The 18,167-nt window shown below is 38.6% G+C and overlaps 1 protein-coding gene across 3 annotated transcripts in view; it reads left to right on the top strand.

Moving 5' to 3' along the window:
* The window catches only part of USP15 (ubiquitin specific peptidase 15), a 59,683-nt gene that overhangs the window by 14,945 nt on the left and 26,571 nt on the right, over positions 1–18,167 (top strand). For all 3 annotated transcript variants that reach the window (XR_008933230.1, XM_056845925.1, XM_056845926.1), the window contains exons 4-6: positions 1,082–1,208; positions 2,448–2,593; positions 4,288–4,349. Coding sequence is in view for 2 of the 3 variants with exons in the window: in XM_056845925.1 (XP_056701903.1) it covers positions 1,082–1,208; positions 2,448–2,593; positions 4,288–4,349 (335 nt within the window). In the remaining variant the exon portion in view is untranslated. The remainder of the gene's footprint in view (positions 1–1,081; positions 1,209–2,447; positions 2,594–4,287; positions 4,350–18,167) is intronic.

The raw sequence follows: 18,167 nt of genomic DNA on the forward strand, positions 1-18,167 counted from the left end.
AATTCTGCTTTGCTAGTCATGGGAAAATGCAAAGAACTCTACAGACTACTGAATATCAGAAACTATAGTTTCTGAGACTTCAGGTGTTGCCCACACACCAGCAAGAAATGTGGCTCTAAAAAAAAGTAAAGATCCTTAGGAAGCTGAATTTTAAAGCAAACCACATTTTGCAGCTTTCCCAACACTTCTGTGGCATCATAGCATACACACAGCTCTGATTGTAACCTTAGAAATGGCAGTAAATTGTTTTTATAGTAATACAGGATAGTATTACTTTTCACCAGCAGTACTACATTTACAGTGGCGACAGTGCATACAAATCTAGTTGTGGATACAGCTTCTGTAAATTAAGTTCCCATTTCCCTTAAATGTCCAAGGCAAGCTCCTGAATACTTGGAACATTTGTTAATATGCCCTTTTCCTTTAGTGAGTGTGTGTTCTCTCTGTTGGTATAGCATATGACTTCTAGCAGTTACTTGGTACCTCCTTCTTTACCATATGTGTCTGATGTATCACATATCAGGCTGATGGCTATTTTCAGGACAGTCTACATGGCTGACTTATGCAGTTACAGCATAGAAGATCGTATGGAAGTATAAAAGAGGTGATTGTGAATATTCTGCTTACTTCAGTTTGCAAGTTTTGTCATTTGTTAGTAACTTACGATAAAAAAAATAAAATTGTTTTCTTAGATAAAGCTGAACATTAAGATATCCTTTATCAGAAAATCAGCAAACCAAAATGGCAGTTCTTGGTGGTGTAGACTGTTTTGCTATATCTTTGTACGTTATGCTGATATTTGGGTTACTGATAATATTAAAAGAGGGGTGGGGAATATCTTAACTATAACTATATTTAAATCTGAGAAGAGCTGCTTTATCACCTACTTTCTGTGACCTTTAAATGCCATCCTAACAATTTCTAGATTGTTATAAACTATCAGATTATAAAAATGTAGCCAACTACACAACTGGAAAGCTAACGTTTTATAATATTACCTTCTGAAGCATTGTTATATACTTGTAGGGATTAAAATATCCTGTTCCAATTAATAACCAATTTTGATCTGTTTATTTTCCAGGTGGTTGAACAGGGTATGTTTGTGAAGCACTGCAAAGTAGAAGTATATTTGACAGAATTAAAATTGTGTGAAAATGGAAATATGAACAATGTTGTAACAAGAAGATTTAGTAAAGCTGACACAATAGGTATGCCGATTGTTACATCGTTTATAACACTAAGTGATTATGCAGTGTCTTTCAAGACAGTCAGTTTTAAGACACAAACTTCAGAGCTTTTTATCATGGATTAAAACAGTTCAGATATCTTAGATCTAATCACAAGAATCAGTCATCGTTTCAGTACTACTTTTGATGGTACAGCCCTTAAGAAAGTGATGTTTTTATAAAATACGTTTTTTCGTACCATTGCAATATTTATAATATTACATGTGCTTTAAAAAAAAATCCATTCACATTCTCCCTACCATTGTATCTTTTGGTATAAATATACTTATTTTACATTCTCAAAAAACAGTGATGATTTTTGTTTAAGCATAGCTTGAGAACATTTTCAAACTTCAGCTTTTAAACAAACGAAAGGATGTTCTTCTATGAAAGCTAACCTTTTCTCAGTGTCCCCATTCAGATAATTCAGGTGTCAATCTGGGTGTGTCACTATGCAAAGGATACTCAGAATCATGCTTTCCTTTTCTTGTCTCATTCTGCCCTCAGCTGTGTTGCTAATGAAAGACTATAACTTCTGTTTATGCTGTTATATTTAAACCATAAACTATAGTTTGTACTGGACAGAAATCCTAGTTTGCTGGGAAGTATGCAAATAACAGTTAGTGGTTGGGTATAATCACAAACTGTGGTTTGTCACAGAAATCTTTCATCAGCTGGCTGTAGGGGAAGAAGCAGAAGAGAATATGCGAGCCCAAGGATTTCCCTAGATCACTCACATAGCAACAAACCATGGGTGGTTGTTGTGACTAAGGGGGTTACCGCACTTTGTATTCCCAGCAATGTATTAAGAGTTTGAAAATGTTATAAAAAACATCGCTTTAAAAGGGTTTTTGGATACCACGGCTTATAAATGGTTGGAAGACGTCTTCACAGCTAAAGGGCCCAAACAAATTGCAAACAGTATTTTTTATAACGTTTTCAAACTCTTAATACATTGCTGGGAATACAAGTGCGGTAACCCCCTAAGTATTGCCACTGCATAGGTGTCTAGATAGACTCAGCCTACTACTTCCTTATTCACTGCTTATCTCTACATTTGTAATGTAATGGGATGGTCTGCCAGTTATAGTCTCTTTATATAATATCGTTCATTGAGTTGCATGTAGATTTCTCTCTTCTGTAATGAGATAACTGTAGATCAGTTCCTGATACGTGCATACCACAAGCCGTACATTAAGACTTTTATTTCTGTCAATATAGATACAATTGAAAAAGAGATAAGGAAAATCTTCAGTATTCCAGATGAGAAAGAGACCAGGTTGTGGAACAAATACATGAGTAACACATTTGAACCATTGAATAAACCAGACAGTACAATACAGGATGCTGGTTTGTACCAGGGACAGGTATGACATAATTACATATGTTGGGGTTTTCATATCCTCTTCTGTTTATGTTTTACATTGATGGTACTATTTCTATGTAGGGCACCATTATGAAGGTATGATTAAAAATTTCCATGTCCACATGAACACATGAAGCTGCCTTTTACTGAATCAGATCCTCTATCCATCAAAGTATTGTCTACTCAGACTCGCATCTGCTCTCTGGGGTCTCACCAGGGTTTCACATCACCCACTGCCTGGTTCTTAACTGGAGATACTGGGGATTGGATCTGAGACTTTCTGCATGCCAAGCAGATGTTCTACCACTGAGCCAGAGCCTCTCCCTAAGTGCAGTGTTCTGTTAACTGCACAATAAATCAGTTCTGTAGCTGTCCAACGCATATAGATCAGAATACAGAAAGCTTTGGGTTGGAGCCAGACATTTGTTGTGACAGAGAAGGCTACTGTGGGAGGGAGAGCAATTGGTGGAAAGTGCCAGTGCATATCCCCAAGGCAAGGTGTAGTCTGCTAATGCAAAAGCCACTTCCACCAATGAAGAAGTCTTTTGCATCAGTGGAAAGCTTCTTACACCAGCCGGAACAAACCTTTAGGATCCAGTCCCATGTAACTTATTGTGTGAACTTGAGGGGATTTGGAGCTTGAGTTTCTTAATAACCTCTCATAAGAGTTACAATGATGTCCTAACAGCATAACCATATCACTCATAACCATATCACTTTTTGAAGAGTGTTGATTTGAAATCAGTTGGATATTGCATGGTGATTTGCTGTTGAAGGGAAGGGGGGAAAGGGTTTTATTCAGTAGGAGTGATTAAAAAATTAAAGGATCTAACTCTGAACTGTCTAATTTCAAATTTGATAAATATTAATGGTTTCTTCTCATTAAAATCTGCACAACTGATGCATATGCACATTCCTGAACATTTTATCAGTATTGCTGGGGCTTCAGAAAATCAATTTGAAATCTATGAAAATAGCAATAACTAAAGAAGCATAGTCCTAGCTGTGCAATGAGGCTTTCCTACTGCAGCCCTCTTGCCTTCCCCTCCTCCAAAAATATCAGCAGACCCTACAGAACAGCATTTGTTGTGACAGAAAAGGGGGAGGGTTTGTGGAAAGTATTTTTCTCTCTCTTGTACAAATAGAAAATGCCTTGTTTGAATCACTTGATGATCATCAGTTCTGAATAAGTTACCTGTTCTTTCTACCTTTCCCATTCTTGAAGCAATTTCAAATCTAAGAAGATTTTGATTTGTAGGGTCTATAAAAGTAGTTGAATTATGATTCCCACCAGAAAAGAGCTGCATTGAGCTGCATTTCTTAATATTTTTGATAAGTTGCCTCACTTCATAGTTGAAATAATTTGAGTGAAATTTGAAAGGTTTGAGCATCATATTTTTGTTCATATTGATACCAGTTTCCATAACCAAAATTGCTCACATTTTCTTTGCGTAATTGTTTTCTTGTCAAGTAATGCCTTTCCTCCTTTTAAAATTGTATTGCTTGTTTTAGCCAGGGATAAGGCTATTTTTTAAAAACTTTAAATAGGAAATAATTCCAGCAAAAATCTTGAGATGCTGTCTGCTGCCATTAAAAATCTTACACAGTTTGCAGATGCTTCCACATCCTTACACTGTGTTTGGTATTGGTCCTAATATGTAATTAAGTTGGGTTTGTCTCTTTTTATTTTCATAGGTATTAGTGATAGAAAAGAAAAATGAGGATGGAACATGGCCAAGAGGTCCTTCAGCTCCTAAGTAAGTGATAAAACAAATAATGCTGTCCTCAGTGAAGTTTACTAGAATTACACATACCAGATTTGTGGAGAAAATATTCTTACCTTTGCATTCGTATGCTTTTCCTCTTCAAGAACTGATACAATAATCCTAACTGCACGGGTGTATAGGGTTTAAATATTTTATATTTGTTGCATGGCATGATTTTCTGTGACTTGCTTTATTGCAGGATTATTAATGGGAGTTCTTTTCCAGATTGGCATTATAGTGATGTGATTCAATAGAGACTACTCCTTAGTTTCATTCTTTGTCCATAGGCACCCAAACTGATGTACAGACTTTTAAAGGGCATAAAATACTAGATCACAATAAAATGCAACTAAAACCACAGGCAAAAGCACTGTCCACCTACCATCAACACTTGTTTTTGTCTCTGTAACACTTCAGTTTATTAGCCTTCATCCTGGTCATAACTATGGCCAGGCACTTCCAAGAAATCTGCTTACAACTAAGATGTAATGAAAACTATAGTTTGGCTTACTACTGCATGGATTTTTTTTGTCATCAAGTAGCTGTCAACTTATGGTGACTCCTTATGGTTTTCAGGGCAAGAGATGTTCAGAGGTGGTTTGCCATAGCCTGCCTCGGTGTAGCAACCATGGTATTTCTTGGTGCTTTTGCATCCAAATACTAACCAGGGCTGAGCCTGCTTAGCATCCAAGATCTACCGAGATTGGGCTATCCAGGCTATCTTGGTCATGGTGCATGGATGATACTAGACCCAAAAATGCCAGATGATGTCTCCCAGTGTGTTGCACATGGTGCCAAAAAGCACTGGAGGCAGGATAGAGCCTTGCATTACTTCACAGATCATATCTTGTGCAGCATATTGTGCCACTGTTGCACAATGCTTTTTTTAGTAGGATCAGGTGAACAATATTGGATGTCTTATTCTGTTGCTTTCACTGACTTACATTGTGTAATCTGCCTTGAGTCTCAATGAGAAAGATAGACTGTAAATAACATATATAAATAAAAAATTAAGACAATTTGTATTCCAAATCCTGCTTTGTACCAAGATTGATAGTATTTAAGATACTACAGACCCTCTAAGACAGGGGTGGGGAACCTCAGGCCCGGGGGCCGTATGCGGCCCCTGAGGACATTTTTTGTGGCCCTCGGGAGCTCCGGGGTCCTGCTGCAGAGGTGGGGCGCAGGGCGGCCCTCCCAGAGGGTGTTCCTGGCGCCACAGCTTACAGCGGCGCTGCAGCGCCCTTTGGACCTCCTCTCGCCGACTGTTGGATGTTGAGCAGCGAGAGGGAGGGGGAAAAAGGCTGGCGGCTCCCGGTGGCAGAGCATATGCAGGAGCCGATCAGGCTTCAGGGGGGCCCTTTTGTGGACTGGGGAGGAGAGGGCATGGAGACTGGGGCCCAGTCGCGCGGGGCTCTGTGCGCCGCCGGGTGTGTGGGTGTGTGTGTGTGTGTGTGTGTGTATGTGTATGTGTGTGTGTGTGGGGGCAGGGGAGGCTGGGGCCCGGTCACGCGGGGCCAGCGTGTGTGTGTGTGTGTGTGTGTGTGTGTGTGTGTGTGTTGGGGAAGGCTTTTCTCTCTTTTCTTCCTCTTTTTCTGTCACTCTCCTTTCTCTCCCTCTCTTTCTCCCTCTTTTTCTGTCTCTTTCTTTGTCTCCCTCCGTCCTTTTCTTTGTCTCCCTCCGTCCTCTTCTTTGTCTCCCTCTGTTCTTTTCTTTCTTTCTCCCTCTCTCTCCATTTCTTTCTCCATTTCTCTCCCTCCCTCCCTTTTCCTCTTTCTCTGTTTTCCTTCCTCCCTTGCCGATCGACTGTGGGCTGCACCCCCCTGGCACCTCGTTTGCTCGGGCCCACTGCTGGCTGCCCTTCCGCCTGGGAGGGGGGAGTGGGGGCACCCTGCAGGCCTTCTCTGTGTGGCCTCCCCTGGGGTTGTCAACCTCCAGGTGGTGGCTGGAGACCTGGCAACCCTAGCCTCTTCCCCCCCCCCACCAGGAGATCTACACCTGGTATGGCCCCTGAATGATGTCATAAATGTGCAAATGGCCCTTGGCAGGAAAAAGGTTCCCCACCCCTGCTCTAAGAGTTCCTTGGGGTGGCCTACCGCCATCTATTTGGCAATCTTTCTCATTAATAGTAGGTTAGAAACAGCCTTGTTATATCTAAATGAAGATGTGATTTTTAAAATTCCCAAAGATTTCAGCCATAATTTAATGGTATATAACAGTATATTATTTACTTAGGGTTCCTGTTTGCTATGTTTATTCCTATTAACCTTCCTCCCCCCCGCCCCCGCCCCCACACACACACACCTCTCTGAAATAAAGGAATACACTATTCCAAGTTTACAGATCAGGAACTGAAGCTGTCCAAATGACCAAATAGGAATTTGAACCAAGGTCTATATTCAGTACAATCTGCTCTTAACTAGCCCTAATCTTTCTCTTATGTCTTGTTTTAAAATATACATCAAAGATCTTGTACAGTAGCTGCTAGTTTCTATAAAGGTAAGCATTTGTAGCAAAATAGATTGAATCCTGGCAAAGTATTTTCAAACCGACCTGAATTGTTTTATAATTTCACCAATTGGGACAAGAAATGTGCAGAAGATTATTGAGAATGTGGGGAGGGGGCAGAATCTAGAACGAAGGAGATGTCTTTTTGTAACCCTAATGCTATAAACCAAAAATGCTCAGATTTGATTTTGTACATAGAATTCCCTGTAATAATGCTGCAACTAATATAGAATTCAGTATGGAAGAGTCTGAAAGCAATGCAATTTAGAAATTGTAAAATATGCAGAAACACAGTTTGGTTCCTTGAATAATTTTAACCACTTTTTTAAGTGGCAGAAAACAATCAATACCTTTGCTTTTAGGAGGAGTGCTTGTAGTATTGTAGTAATATCAATTTAAATTAAGATAGCACTGAAACCAAGCTGGAATTTTTTCTGTTGTAACTTTAAACGATAATATTTGAATGCTGTTAAACATTCCCCATTGTTTGCCCTTTAACTCCTTCTGAACTCACTTTACTCTGAATTCAGTCTGCTTGGTTTTGCCGTACATATGGAATCGTTTGCCGTATTCCTCTAATATACACTCATTATTCATTCATACACTCAGACTTTGGCTCCACCTTTAAAATAGTGTTCACCTGGGGATAGTGTGTGCTTACCTTTGTATTCTGAGCCTGGAAAATTATAACCCTGAAAATGCAGATTTTGAATGGCTAGTTGCCAGGTCCTGCAACTCTAGGTTTTGTGTTGGCTAAATCCTTAAATCTTGGATTCCATACAATTTGTAATCAGAAGACATTAGACAATTCAAACATGCTATATCAAATGTGGCACACACACACACACACAACGTACTGTGCGTCTTCAAAATTCTCTTTAGTGTCTTGTTTGAATGTCTTCTGTAATCAAAACATTCCTCACATAGAAAGCATAAAAAATAAATCTTCAAGTTTAGTTCAGACATGCTACATTTCTGGGGAAATGTCCGATGTACTTTACAACAGAGAATCGCTTGCATGCATGTTGTAGTGGTGAAAGCTTGTGCGCTGTACAATGTAGCAGTTCTAGTAGATGCTTTGATTAGTAATTTCATTGATAAAAACAACTAGGATTGATACTGTACATTCTTGTTCAGGACATAATGTAACTTTAATTCCATGAGCATTTACCCATATTTTTCCCATTTAACCCATTCTCTTTAAGACCATCAACAAGGCAATTGGCTTAAATACTATCCTTTAAATTGGTGGCAAATCTGAATTTTGTATTGGTGGCAAATCTGCACTATGAATAAAAGTCCTCAAAAATAGAAATTGCAGGTTGAACCTTCATGACTACAATATTCTAAAATAAGGAGAAAAACATCTATCCAGATATCTTTTAATACGGTTCTCTCTTGCCTAAGCCTATAGAAAGTTTCCCTTCTAGATAAATTATGGTGTACTTTACAAGATTTCCTTTTGAAGCAGCCTTGTTCAATGAGTTACATATAATCTATCTAATCGCCTTTAACAATGCACCAAATGCAGTATTTCAAAAGTTATACCTTGATACACGCTGACATGCATTCTGCCTTTCATAATGTGATTGCATGCTGCAGATACAGCTTATGACTGGCGTTATCCCTTCAGAGTTATTGTTCACAGAATTGGTGTTCTTGGGAGATGATATGATACACCAGTTATTAGCTCACTGATTTATGAGCACTATTAATATAATGTCAATTAATATAATGGGCTATTTTGCCCATTGAGGGAAGACCCATTGGGGCCGGGGCCGGATAGGGTTGCCAGCTCCAGTTTGGGAAAATTTTGGAGATTTTGGCTTGGAGTCTTGGGGGGGCTCATCCGGATATAATGGCGTAGAGTCCCTCCTCCAAAGCAGCCATTTTCCCCAGGGGGACAAATCTGTCATCTGGAGTTCAGTTGTAATTCTGGGAGATCTCCAGGATCCATCTCTAGGTGACCTGATACCACTCAACTTGCATGCTTTAAATTTCCCTTTGATTTCTTGGATCTTGCGGAACATAGGTGGTGGTCTTTTTTGTTGTTCTCTTCTGTTTCTTTACACTGGCTATTATACTAGTTCTCTTTGTCTCTACATGCCAGTTGCTGGAATGCTGCATTTAGACTTCTGATTCTTTTTCTGTCACCTTTTACTTTTGCTTCTTGTCTATCTTTAGCCATTTTAAGAGTCTCATGAGTCATCCATCAAGGCTTTTCATTTCTTTTGACTACAGGAATAGTCTGTGCATTGTTCCTTGATAATATCTCACTTCAAACTATAGTTTTTTGTTTCCCATTCACTTGAACTTAGTCGTGCAAATCTGTTAACATGGTCTTTAAACTCTTCAGGAATGTTGCTTAGATTGTATTTTGGCACTATGAATGTTTTGGTGTTTTTCTTCAGCTTTATTCTAATTTTTGATATTAGCAAATCATGATCTGTACAACAATCAGCTCCTGGTCTTGTTTTAAAAGAGAAAGTAGAGCTTCTCCATCTGCTTCTGATTACATAATCCGTTGATTTCTGTGTTGGTCATCCACTGTTGTCCATGTATCCAATTGTCTGTTCAGTTGTATTGACTTGTCCTGTGTATGTAGTCCGCCTTAAGTCTCAGTGAGAAAGACGGACTATAAATAACGTAAATTAAAGTAATAATTGTCTTGGACCATGCCCCAACATGTGTCATCTGTAGGTGGGTGTATCAACAGCCCACATTGTATTCTTGGTACTTCAGCCCCTCTTCCTTTCTATTAAAGAAAACTATTTCTGATAAGCTGCTTTGAAATGCTGCTTTAAAAATAATGCCACTCCAGAGATGCATCTAATGACAACGGGGTAATTGACATTTTAGTTTGATTGCTGATGTATTATGTTTAAAAATCTCCTTACAGCATAATTGTACATTTTATGAACTCAGTTTCATCTGTGTAGTGGTATGTTACAGTACTTACTCTGGCTGGTGAAACAAATGATGATGATGCATACTCAGTGGGCAGTAATAGAGTAAAGATAAAGGACCACTGGCATAGTGCATTGTTTTGTTGGAATGGTGTAGCTTGCTTAATTTACTACACAAGGTGAACATTGGAAAAAACATGATTTCTTTCATCTGTACCATCCTCCCTGGATATAAATGAACAAATACATCATTTTTTCCACTTTTCTGTTTTGTTTTGGGGGGACTAAACGAAGCTGCCTGTTGTTGCGTCTTCTGTTTGCAACTTCAGTAGAAGCTCTGGTTACGGTAATTTGGCAAAACCAAAATAAAAGGATCTTTCATTGTTAACCAGAGACATGTATCAAAACTCTTTTCTGATGACACAGTATTTGGAAAATAAATATGAAGACATAGAGGTTCAATTGAATTTATGATAAATCAGAAATGCTCATACTTAATAGATAATACAATATGTAAGGACAAAAAATAAAACAAGAAAAAATCTGCAGCTAAGAATGTTCCCTTCCCTTTGTAATCAAAGGAGGCAAGAGCTCAATCATGTAGTTATTTCCTGTTGAAGTCATTTGGAATTGTAATTAACTTTATATGGGTAGTGTGGTCATTAGGTGCCTCTTTTGATAAAGGAGAACTTTATGGAAATTCTAGGATTGTAAGTCAAATGGGAACCTGAGAAAGGGTCTTCTCAGAGGTGGCACCAAAATTTATGGAATTCCCTCGTCAGGGAAATTCTGCTGTTGCTGTCTGTCATTGCCATATGGCAGCAAGTGAAGTCTTTTCTGTTTTGTCTGGCATTCCCTCCCTGATTCTCATTGGCTTTCTTTCCATTCATATGTCTGTTTTGATTATTTTGTATATATGTTTTGATTATTTTGTATATATCTATATGCACTTTAACTTGTTTTACAGTGCATTCCTTTTTTAAAAAATTATTTTTTATTTTTTTCAAATTCATTCATATTCAATTACATTTGTCCATTAACCAATTATATACTATAACAACATTTTCTTATCATATCTAATATATGTTTCTTTAACTTCCCCTCTCCCCTCCTCTGTCTCTTTATTGTCATTATTACTCTCTTTGTATTTATTGTCTAATTCTTTATAACAAATCACCCATATCTACTTCAACAAGTCTGAATTAGATCAAAATATATCCCTTAATATCACAATTAAATTCATTCATACAGTATTTTGTATACTGTCACAATATATATATATATATATATATTGTATACTCCCATTCTGTCACAAATTCAATTTCTTCTTTTTGATTTATTAATGCTGTAAGTTTTGCCATTTCAGCTAGTTCCATCATTTTTTCTATCCACTCAGTCTTATTTGGTGTCTCAGTCATTTTCCATCTCTTAGCATATACCAACCTAGCGGCTGTGGTGGCATACATCAAAAACAATCTCTGAGTCACTATGGTATCCGGTATTATACTTAATAGCATCATCTCCGGTGTTTTGGGGAAGTTTTGTTGTAATATCAATCTTAATTCATTGTAAATCATATCCCAAAAGTTCTTTGCCTTCTCACATAGCCACCAAATATGATGAAAAGAACCCACTTCTTCTTGACATTTCCAACAATTTGGTGACATATTTCCATACATTTTGGCTAATTGCTTTGGTGTTAAATACCATCTATAGATCATTTTATATATATTGTCTCTCAATGATTGCGAACACATATGTTTCATATCTTTTGACCAGAGTCTTTCCCATTTATGCATATGGATATCATGTCCCAAGGTTTGTGCCCAAGTTATCATCGTTGGTTTAACAAGATCTTGTTCCGTATATAAAGTCAATAGCATCTTATACATTTTTGATATTAAATGTTTATTATTGTCTAACAACATTCGTTGAAAAAGTGATTTATCTTTAATAAAACCTAACTTCATATCTTGTGTAAATACAGACTGTATTTGATGATATTGAAACCAAGTGATATATTCCTTCAATTCTCCATATTCTTTAGGGCACATTTATTATCCTTCCATACCAATAAATCTTGATAGATAAAAATTGTGCTGGTCTCAATGGTCTCAGTGTCAACATCTCTTGCGTATAGTGGTGTTCTGGGTTCCAAAAGATGTTTATATTTTAGCCAAATTTTAATTAATGAAGATTTAACAATATGATGCTGAAAAGCCTTATGAATTTTTAATTTATCATGCCATAAATAACCATGCCATCCATATCTGTTGTCAAAGCCTTCCAAATCCAAAAGTCTATTGTTTTTTAATTGTATACAGTCTTTTAGCCATACTAATGCTGATGCTTCCGCATAAAGTCTGAAATTTGGTAAAGCAAATCCTCCTCTTTCTTTGGCGTCAACCAAGTATTTATAGGCAATTCTAGACTTTTTCCCTTGCCATATAAAATTGAGCAAATTTTTTCTCCAAATATCAAAATATTTAGAATGTTCCACAATTGGTAAATTCTGGAATAGAAAAAGTAGCCTTGGTAAAATATTCATTTGAGTTACTGAAATACGGCCCAGTAATGAAATGTTTTTATTGGACCAAATTATCATATCTCTTTTAACAGATTCCCAAAGTTTCACATAGTTATTCTCCAGTAAATCTTTTTTATTTGTAATCCAGGTACCTAAGTATTTAACCTTATTTGTCTTTTCCCAGCCTGTAGTATCCAAAAAGATTTTTAAGTAAAGTATGAGTCTTATCTTGATTTATCTTAAAGCCAGAAACTTCACCATATTGCTTCAATAATTCCAATAAATGATTCACTGATTGATTCGGATCAGACAAAATGAGCAATAAATCATCTGCAAAGGCTCTCAATTTAAATTCTTGTTTATTGACTTTCAAGCCCTGAATTGCTTCTGTTTCCTGGATCCTTCAACATAAGGTTTCCAAGGTCAAAATAAAAAGCAAAGGAGATAACGGGCATCCTTGCCTAGTTCCTTTGTGTATTTCACAGTTTTCTGATATTGATTCATTTACTAATATTTTAGCTTTTTGTGTATTATATATCGCATCAATACCTGTCCAGAACCTTGTCCCAAAATTCATTGTTTCTAAAACCTTTTTCATATATCCCCAGGAAACCATATCAAAAGCTTTCTCTGCATCCAAAAAAACAAAAGCTGCCTTATGTTGATTATTATGCTCATAATATTCAATCGCATCCATTAAAATCCTCAAATTGTCTTTTATCTGTCGCCCAGGTACAAATCCTGCTTGATCTTCATGTATCAAAGATGTTATGAATTGCTTCAAATGATTAGATAAAACCGAAGCATATATTTTGTAATCCACATTTAAAAGCGAGATTGGCCTGAAATTAGTCACCTTTTCCATGTCTTTTCCAGTCTTATGAATCAATGATATATAGGCATGTGACCATGTCTCTAGAGCTAACCCTGTGTCCCGAATTGCATTACATACCCGCAAAAGAGAATTTTTCACGTTCTCCTTAAATGTCCTGTAAAATAAAGCTGTAATTCCATCTGGGCCTGGTGTTTTATCTATCTTTTGTTTCATTATTGCTTCTTCTATTTCTGCCATTGTAATTGGTGCATCCATAATTTTTTGCTGTTCAGAGGATAATTTATTTACCTTTACATTGCTCAAAAAATTATCAATTTTTTTCGGAGATATTATCTTTTTGATATAGTTTCGTATAAAATAGTTCAAATTCTTTCAATATAGCTGTTGTTGTATAAACCGGTCCCTTTGTGGTCTGTATTTTGCTAATTATCTTTTTCTGCATAGAATCTCTTAATTGACTTGCCAACAGCTTACCAGGTCAATTTGCATGCTCAAAATATCTCTGTTTTGCAGTTTTCATATTTGTATTCATTTCTTCCATAGTCACCAAATTTAGCTGGTGTTTGACTACCTTAATTTTTGTCTCTATTTGTCCCCTCTGATCTTCATGTATTTCCAAAATTAATTTCTGTTCCAAATTTTGTAGTTCCCAAAGTATGTCATTTCTTTGCTGCAGTTGTTTTTTCTTCCATGCCGTGTTCTTCTGAATCATGTATCCTCTTAGCACCGCCTTAAAAGCATCCCATACAATGTTCAAACTGATTTCTCCATTCATATTGATCCAAAAATAGTCCTCAACAATATCCTGTATTTCTTTTCTTATTTTTCCATCTCTCAGTAACCTATCATTAAGTCTCCATCTGAATGCTTGTCTATTATACCACTCAAAGGCAACCGGGTTATGATCTGAAAAAGTCCTCGGGATTATTTGCACCTTTCTCAATTGGGTAAAAACAGATTTACTCGCCCATATCATATCTATTCTGGAGTGTGAATTATGTCTAGCAGAATAAAAAGTATATTCCTTTGCTGTAGTATTCATTGTCCTCCAAATGTCTTGTATATGAAATTCCTCGGTTAATTGTGAAATATTTTGGGAAACAACCTTCTCGTTCCTCCTTCGCAGTTGATTTCTTGTCTAATATACTGTCTATAACTCCATTGAAATCTCCCATCAACAGTAGTTGTTCTTCTACATTTTGCAATAAAATATCATACAGTTGCTTATAGAGTTGAGCTTTCCCCTCATTTGGGCATATATCCCTGCAATCAGTATTTTTGTCCACCTATTTTAACTCTTACCAACAAAATTCTGCCCTCTTCATCTTTATAAACCAGTTCTGGAGCAAACCTAGCATGAGCATAAATCACAAGTCCTTTGGTTTTAGTTTTAGCTGAAGAAATAAAAGATTGTCCCAAAGTCTTCCTCTCCAAGTATTTTTTATCTTTCCTCGAAATATGTGTTTCTTGTAAGCATATTAGTAAATATTTTTGTTTTTGTAAATTTAAAAATCCGTCCTCTTTTCACCTTCTCATTCAGATTATTAACATTCCATGATATAGCTTTAGCCATTTATCAGAATTTTAATTATATAGTCTTATACTCCACCCACTGCTCCTTTGGTTGCATCCTCATCATCTTCTTGACTTGAATCATGTTTCTGATCTGGTGTGTATCCTGCAAGATCTTTCTTGTATTTTCTCAGAAATTTTCCAACGTCTTCTTTTGTGGTAATTGTATATTTCACATCTTTGTAGGTGAATGCCACCCCTTTGACATGGAAGCAAGTGGATTAGGAGTTCCTCCAGGACATAACCACCAGAAGTCTTGCTTTATAAGAAACAGTGTCTTTTATTTACAGTGCACAGATAAAACATACCATCACGTACACTTCTGCACTCCTACTTCCAGGCTTCTTCAGTGTTAGGTTAGATTTGGTTTGGTTACAGAATCAGTTACATAGCCTTATATACACCCACTGCACCTGATCTGCATTAGGCCACCTGTGGACCTTCCCAAGCATTGCATCAGCAAACTGCCCAGATCCGGATTCCTGCAGTTTCCTTTGGTACCAGAAAGGCTATTGCTTCTGCTTACATCATCTTTGACCTCTCAGATCTCCCAGATCTGACAGCTATCACACAGCTGTTACTGTCAGATTATTACAACCAACTTGATACTCTGACACCCTTGTGGTAGCAACCACCTATATTTGACACTGCTTTTTCTTAGAGATGTTGCAAATTCTTTGAAAATACCTCTTTTCGCCATCAAGTGTCTTGGGATATCCTTCAAGAGTATCAACTCATTGCCTGCCAACACTTTTGGGTCTTGATAGTGCTGTTGCATTATTACATCTTTCATCCTAATATCATAAAAGGATATCATGACATCTCTTGCTTTTGCTGTTTTCATGTTAGGTGGTAAAGGAATCTTGTAGATCCTGGCGTGATCTAAGTCTTGTTCTCCAATGCTAAACAGCTCAGCCAAAATCTTAATCAGTGATTCTCTGGTGCTACCACAATCCTCCAATAAGTTTCGCAGGCGTAGATTAGATTCTCTGGCTTTCAAATCCATCATAGCAAATTGGTCTTTTGTAGATTCTTCTTGCGTCTGCAACAATTCCAGTTGTTTATCGTGTATATCCACTTTCTTCTTGACTTCTTTATGGTCTTCCGCCATCTTCTTTACCGAGGCATCCATGGTCTTCATATCAGCTTGTAATGAGGTAACCTGGGTTTTAGTTTCTTTTACTATTTCAGCAAGCATTTCAGTTAGTTGAGTCATTTGCTTCTCCTGCTGTTTGGACGCATGCTCCATTTGCTGCTTAGACATTTGTTCCCTCTGTTTAGTAAAAGTATCAGTCTGTTTGCCCAAAGGTTCTTGCATTTTCTTATCTTGCTTCTCCGTCATGGTATCAGAAGGTTTTGATGTGGCAGGAGTATGAAATGAGCCTGAGCGCTGCCGTGGAATAGACATGAAATCCGTCAAAAAGCCTCAGATTTTCGGCAAGCTCCAAACTATTAGTCCTTGAGAGATTAAAAGTTAGTATACTTCCCCAGCCATTTCGCTATAGTAAAAGTTTAGTTTGCCCTCTGAATAGTTTTTAAATCAAGTTTAAAAGTTTTAAAATACCATCAAGTTTAGAGTCGCTCTAGGTTGGCTTCTAGGCAGGAAGTAGGAAGTGCCGCGGACCTTCTGCCATCCTCTCTATGGTAAGTCGGATACATTTACCGATTGCACCATCTGACGTACTTCCGGTCCTTTGGCGTCGCTTTGCATCCTGTCGTCTCTGCCTTGCCTGGAATCTCTCTCTCTTTGCCTTGCCGCACAGTAGAAAATTCAGCTATTCGGGGGCCATTGCTGGAGGTGGGAACTTCCTCCTTCTCTCCCAAGGAGTTCAGCTTTGCTATTGGGTACCGGTATGTCAATTTTCAGTCCCGTTGTTTAGTCTATCTTCCAATAGCTTTAATAAGATCCGTGCCGGTCTAATTCAAAGTTTTTGTACAGTCTTATGCAATCATTCTCAGAGTCGGGAGGTCAGGAAGCAATACTCATTCTTTAAAAGTTTGTTTGTTTATAGTTCCAATGTAAACAAAGAGATTCTTATTACTCGGATTTCGGAGGGTGAGGCTTTTGTTCCCTTAATTAGTTGCTTTGATGGTGTTGGGTAAGGGAGGGCGAGGCCTGATTCCGAATACAACGTCTGTGGCGATCTAAATCCTCAGCCATCGCGGGACAGCATCTGAGCCTCCGGGAGTCTTAAAAAAGCACTCTCGAAGGACTCAGGAGTCAATACCGCTCTTCACTGGCAGCAGAAGAATTCCTGATTCCCGTTCCACTTTTTAGGGACGGGCAGGGGCCAGTAAATGCCCCTATTTTAGACGTATTTTGGTCCTTCACTGGGAGCTCCCAGTGAGGCAATTCACCTCGATCAGCGTCCTTACCGGAAATCCGTTTTACAGTGCATTCCTGAGCTGCTGGGGTGCGTGGACAGCAGGGAAGAGGCGCAGCCGCGCCTCCTCCTAACCCGTTCCCCGCACGCCGCCAGGACGAAAAAGCCTTTTGAAGGCTTTTTTTGTTTTCACTGGGGCTAAAAGCCCCATTGAAAACAGCAAGGCTGCGCCTGCTAAAAAGCAGACGCAGCAATGCCATCCTGGCTGCGGGTGTCCAGGGCCGAAAGGGAACGCACCTGGAACGCCCCTCCACGCCAACGCCGCAAATCTCTGCCGACATTTACACGGCGGGGAGACTGTGCCGGCAGAAGAGCAGCACGCAGCTGCTTTGGCATAGCCATCCATTTTTGCTGACACATTGTAGAACAGGAATGATTGATTATAGCACACCAGTGTGTGCATGGTTTGTAGCATACAAAATGCATATGGATTTTCTGTGGCAATAATTTACAGACATATGGCTTGTCAAACATTGGTTTATGAACCCTTTCAAAGCTGTATTATCACTTAATCATTTAGTACTTTATTACTTTAGTATCACAGAATAAGAGGCACTTGTGGTGGGGACAGTTCTGTCGGGGCCAGGGCGCCATGGAGCTGCATGCTGCCCCTCCGATGCTACAGTCTCTCTCAGACCTAAATCTAGGGTTACTGGAGATCTCCTGCTATTACATGATCTCCAGCTGATAGAGATCAGTTCACCTGGCAAAAATGGCTGCTTTGGCCATTGGACTCTATCGCATTGAAGTCCCTCCTCTCCCCAAACCCTGCCCTCCCCAGGCTTCGCCCCAAAAATCTCCCACTGGTGGCAAAGAGGGACCTGGGAACCCTACCTAAATCCCAGAAGAGATATGCAGTGCTGGTGTGGGAGGGCGTTCTTGGGGTGTTACTGGGGGTGGAGCTGCCGGTAGTCAGCTTCCAAAGCCTTTCTAGCCTGGGAACACCCCCTCCAGCAACAGCATTGCTGCACCAGGTTTTACCTGGTGCAGCATCGCTGTTTTCTATGGGGGGGGGGGAAGCCCCATTTTCTTTTTAAAGCTTTTTAAAAGGCTTTTTGAAGCATTCTGGCAGCCGGG

Source organism: Euleptes europaea, chromosome 3 (genome assembly GCF_029931775.1).
Source record: "Euleptes europaea isolate rEulEur1 chromosome 3, rEulEur1.hap1, whole genome shotgun sequence".
Classification (NCBI taxonomy): domain Eukaryota; kingdom Metazoa; phylum Chordata; class Lepidosauria; order Squamata; family Sphaerodactylidae; genus Euleptes; species Euleptes europaea.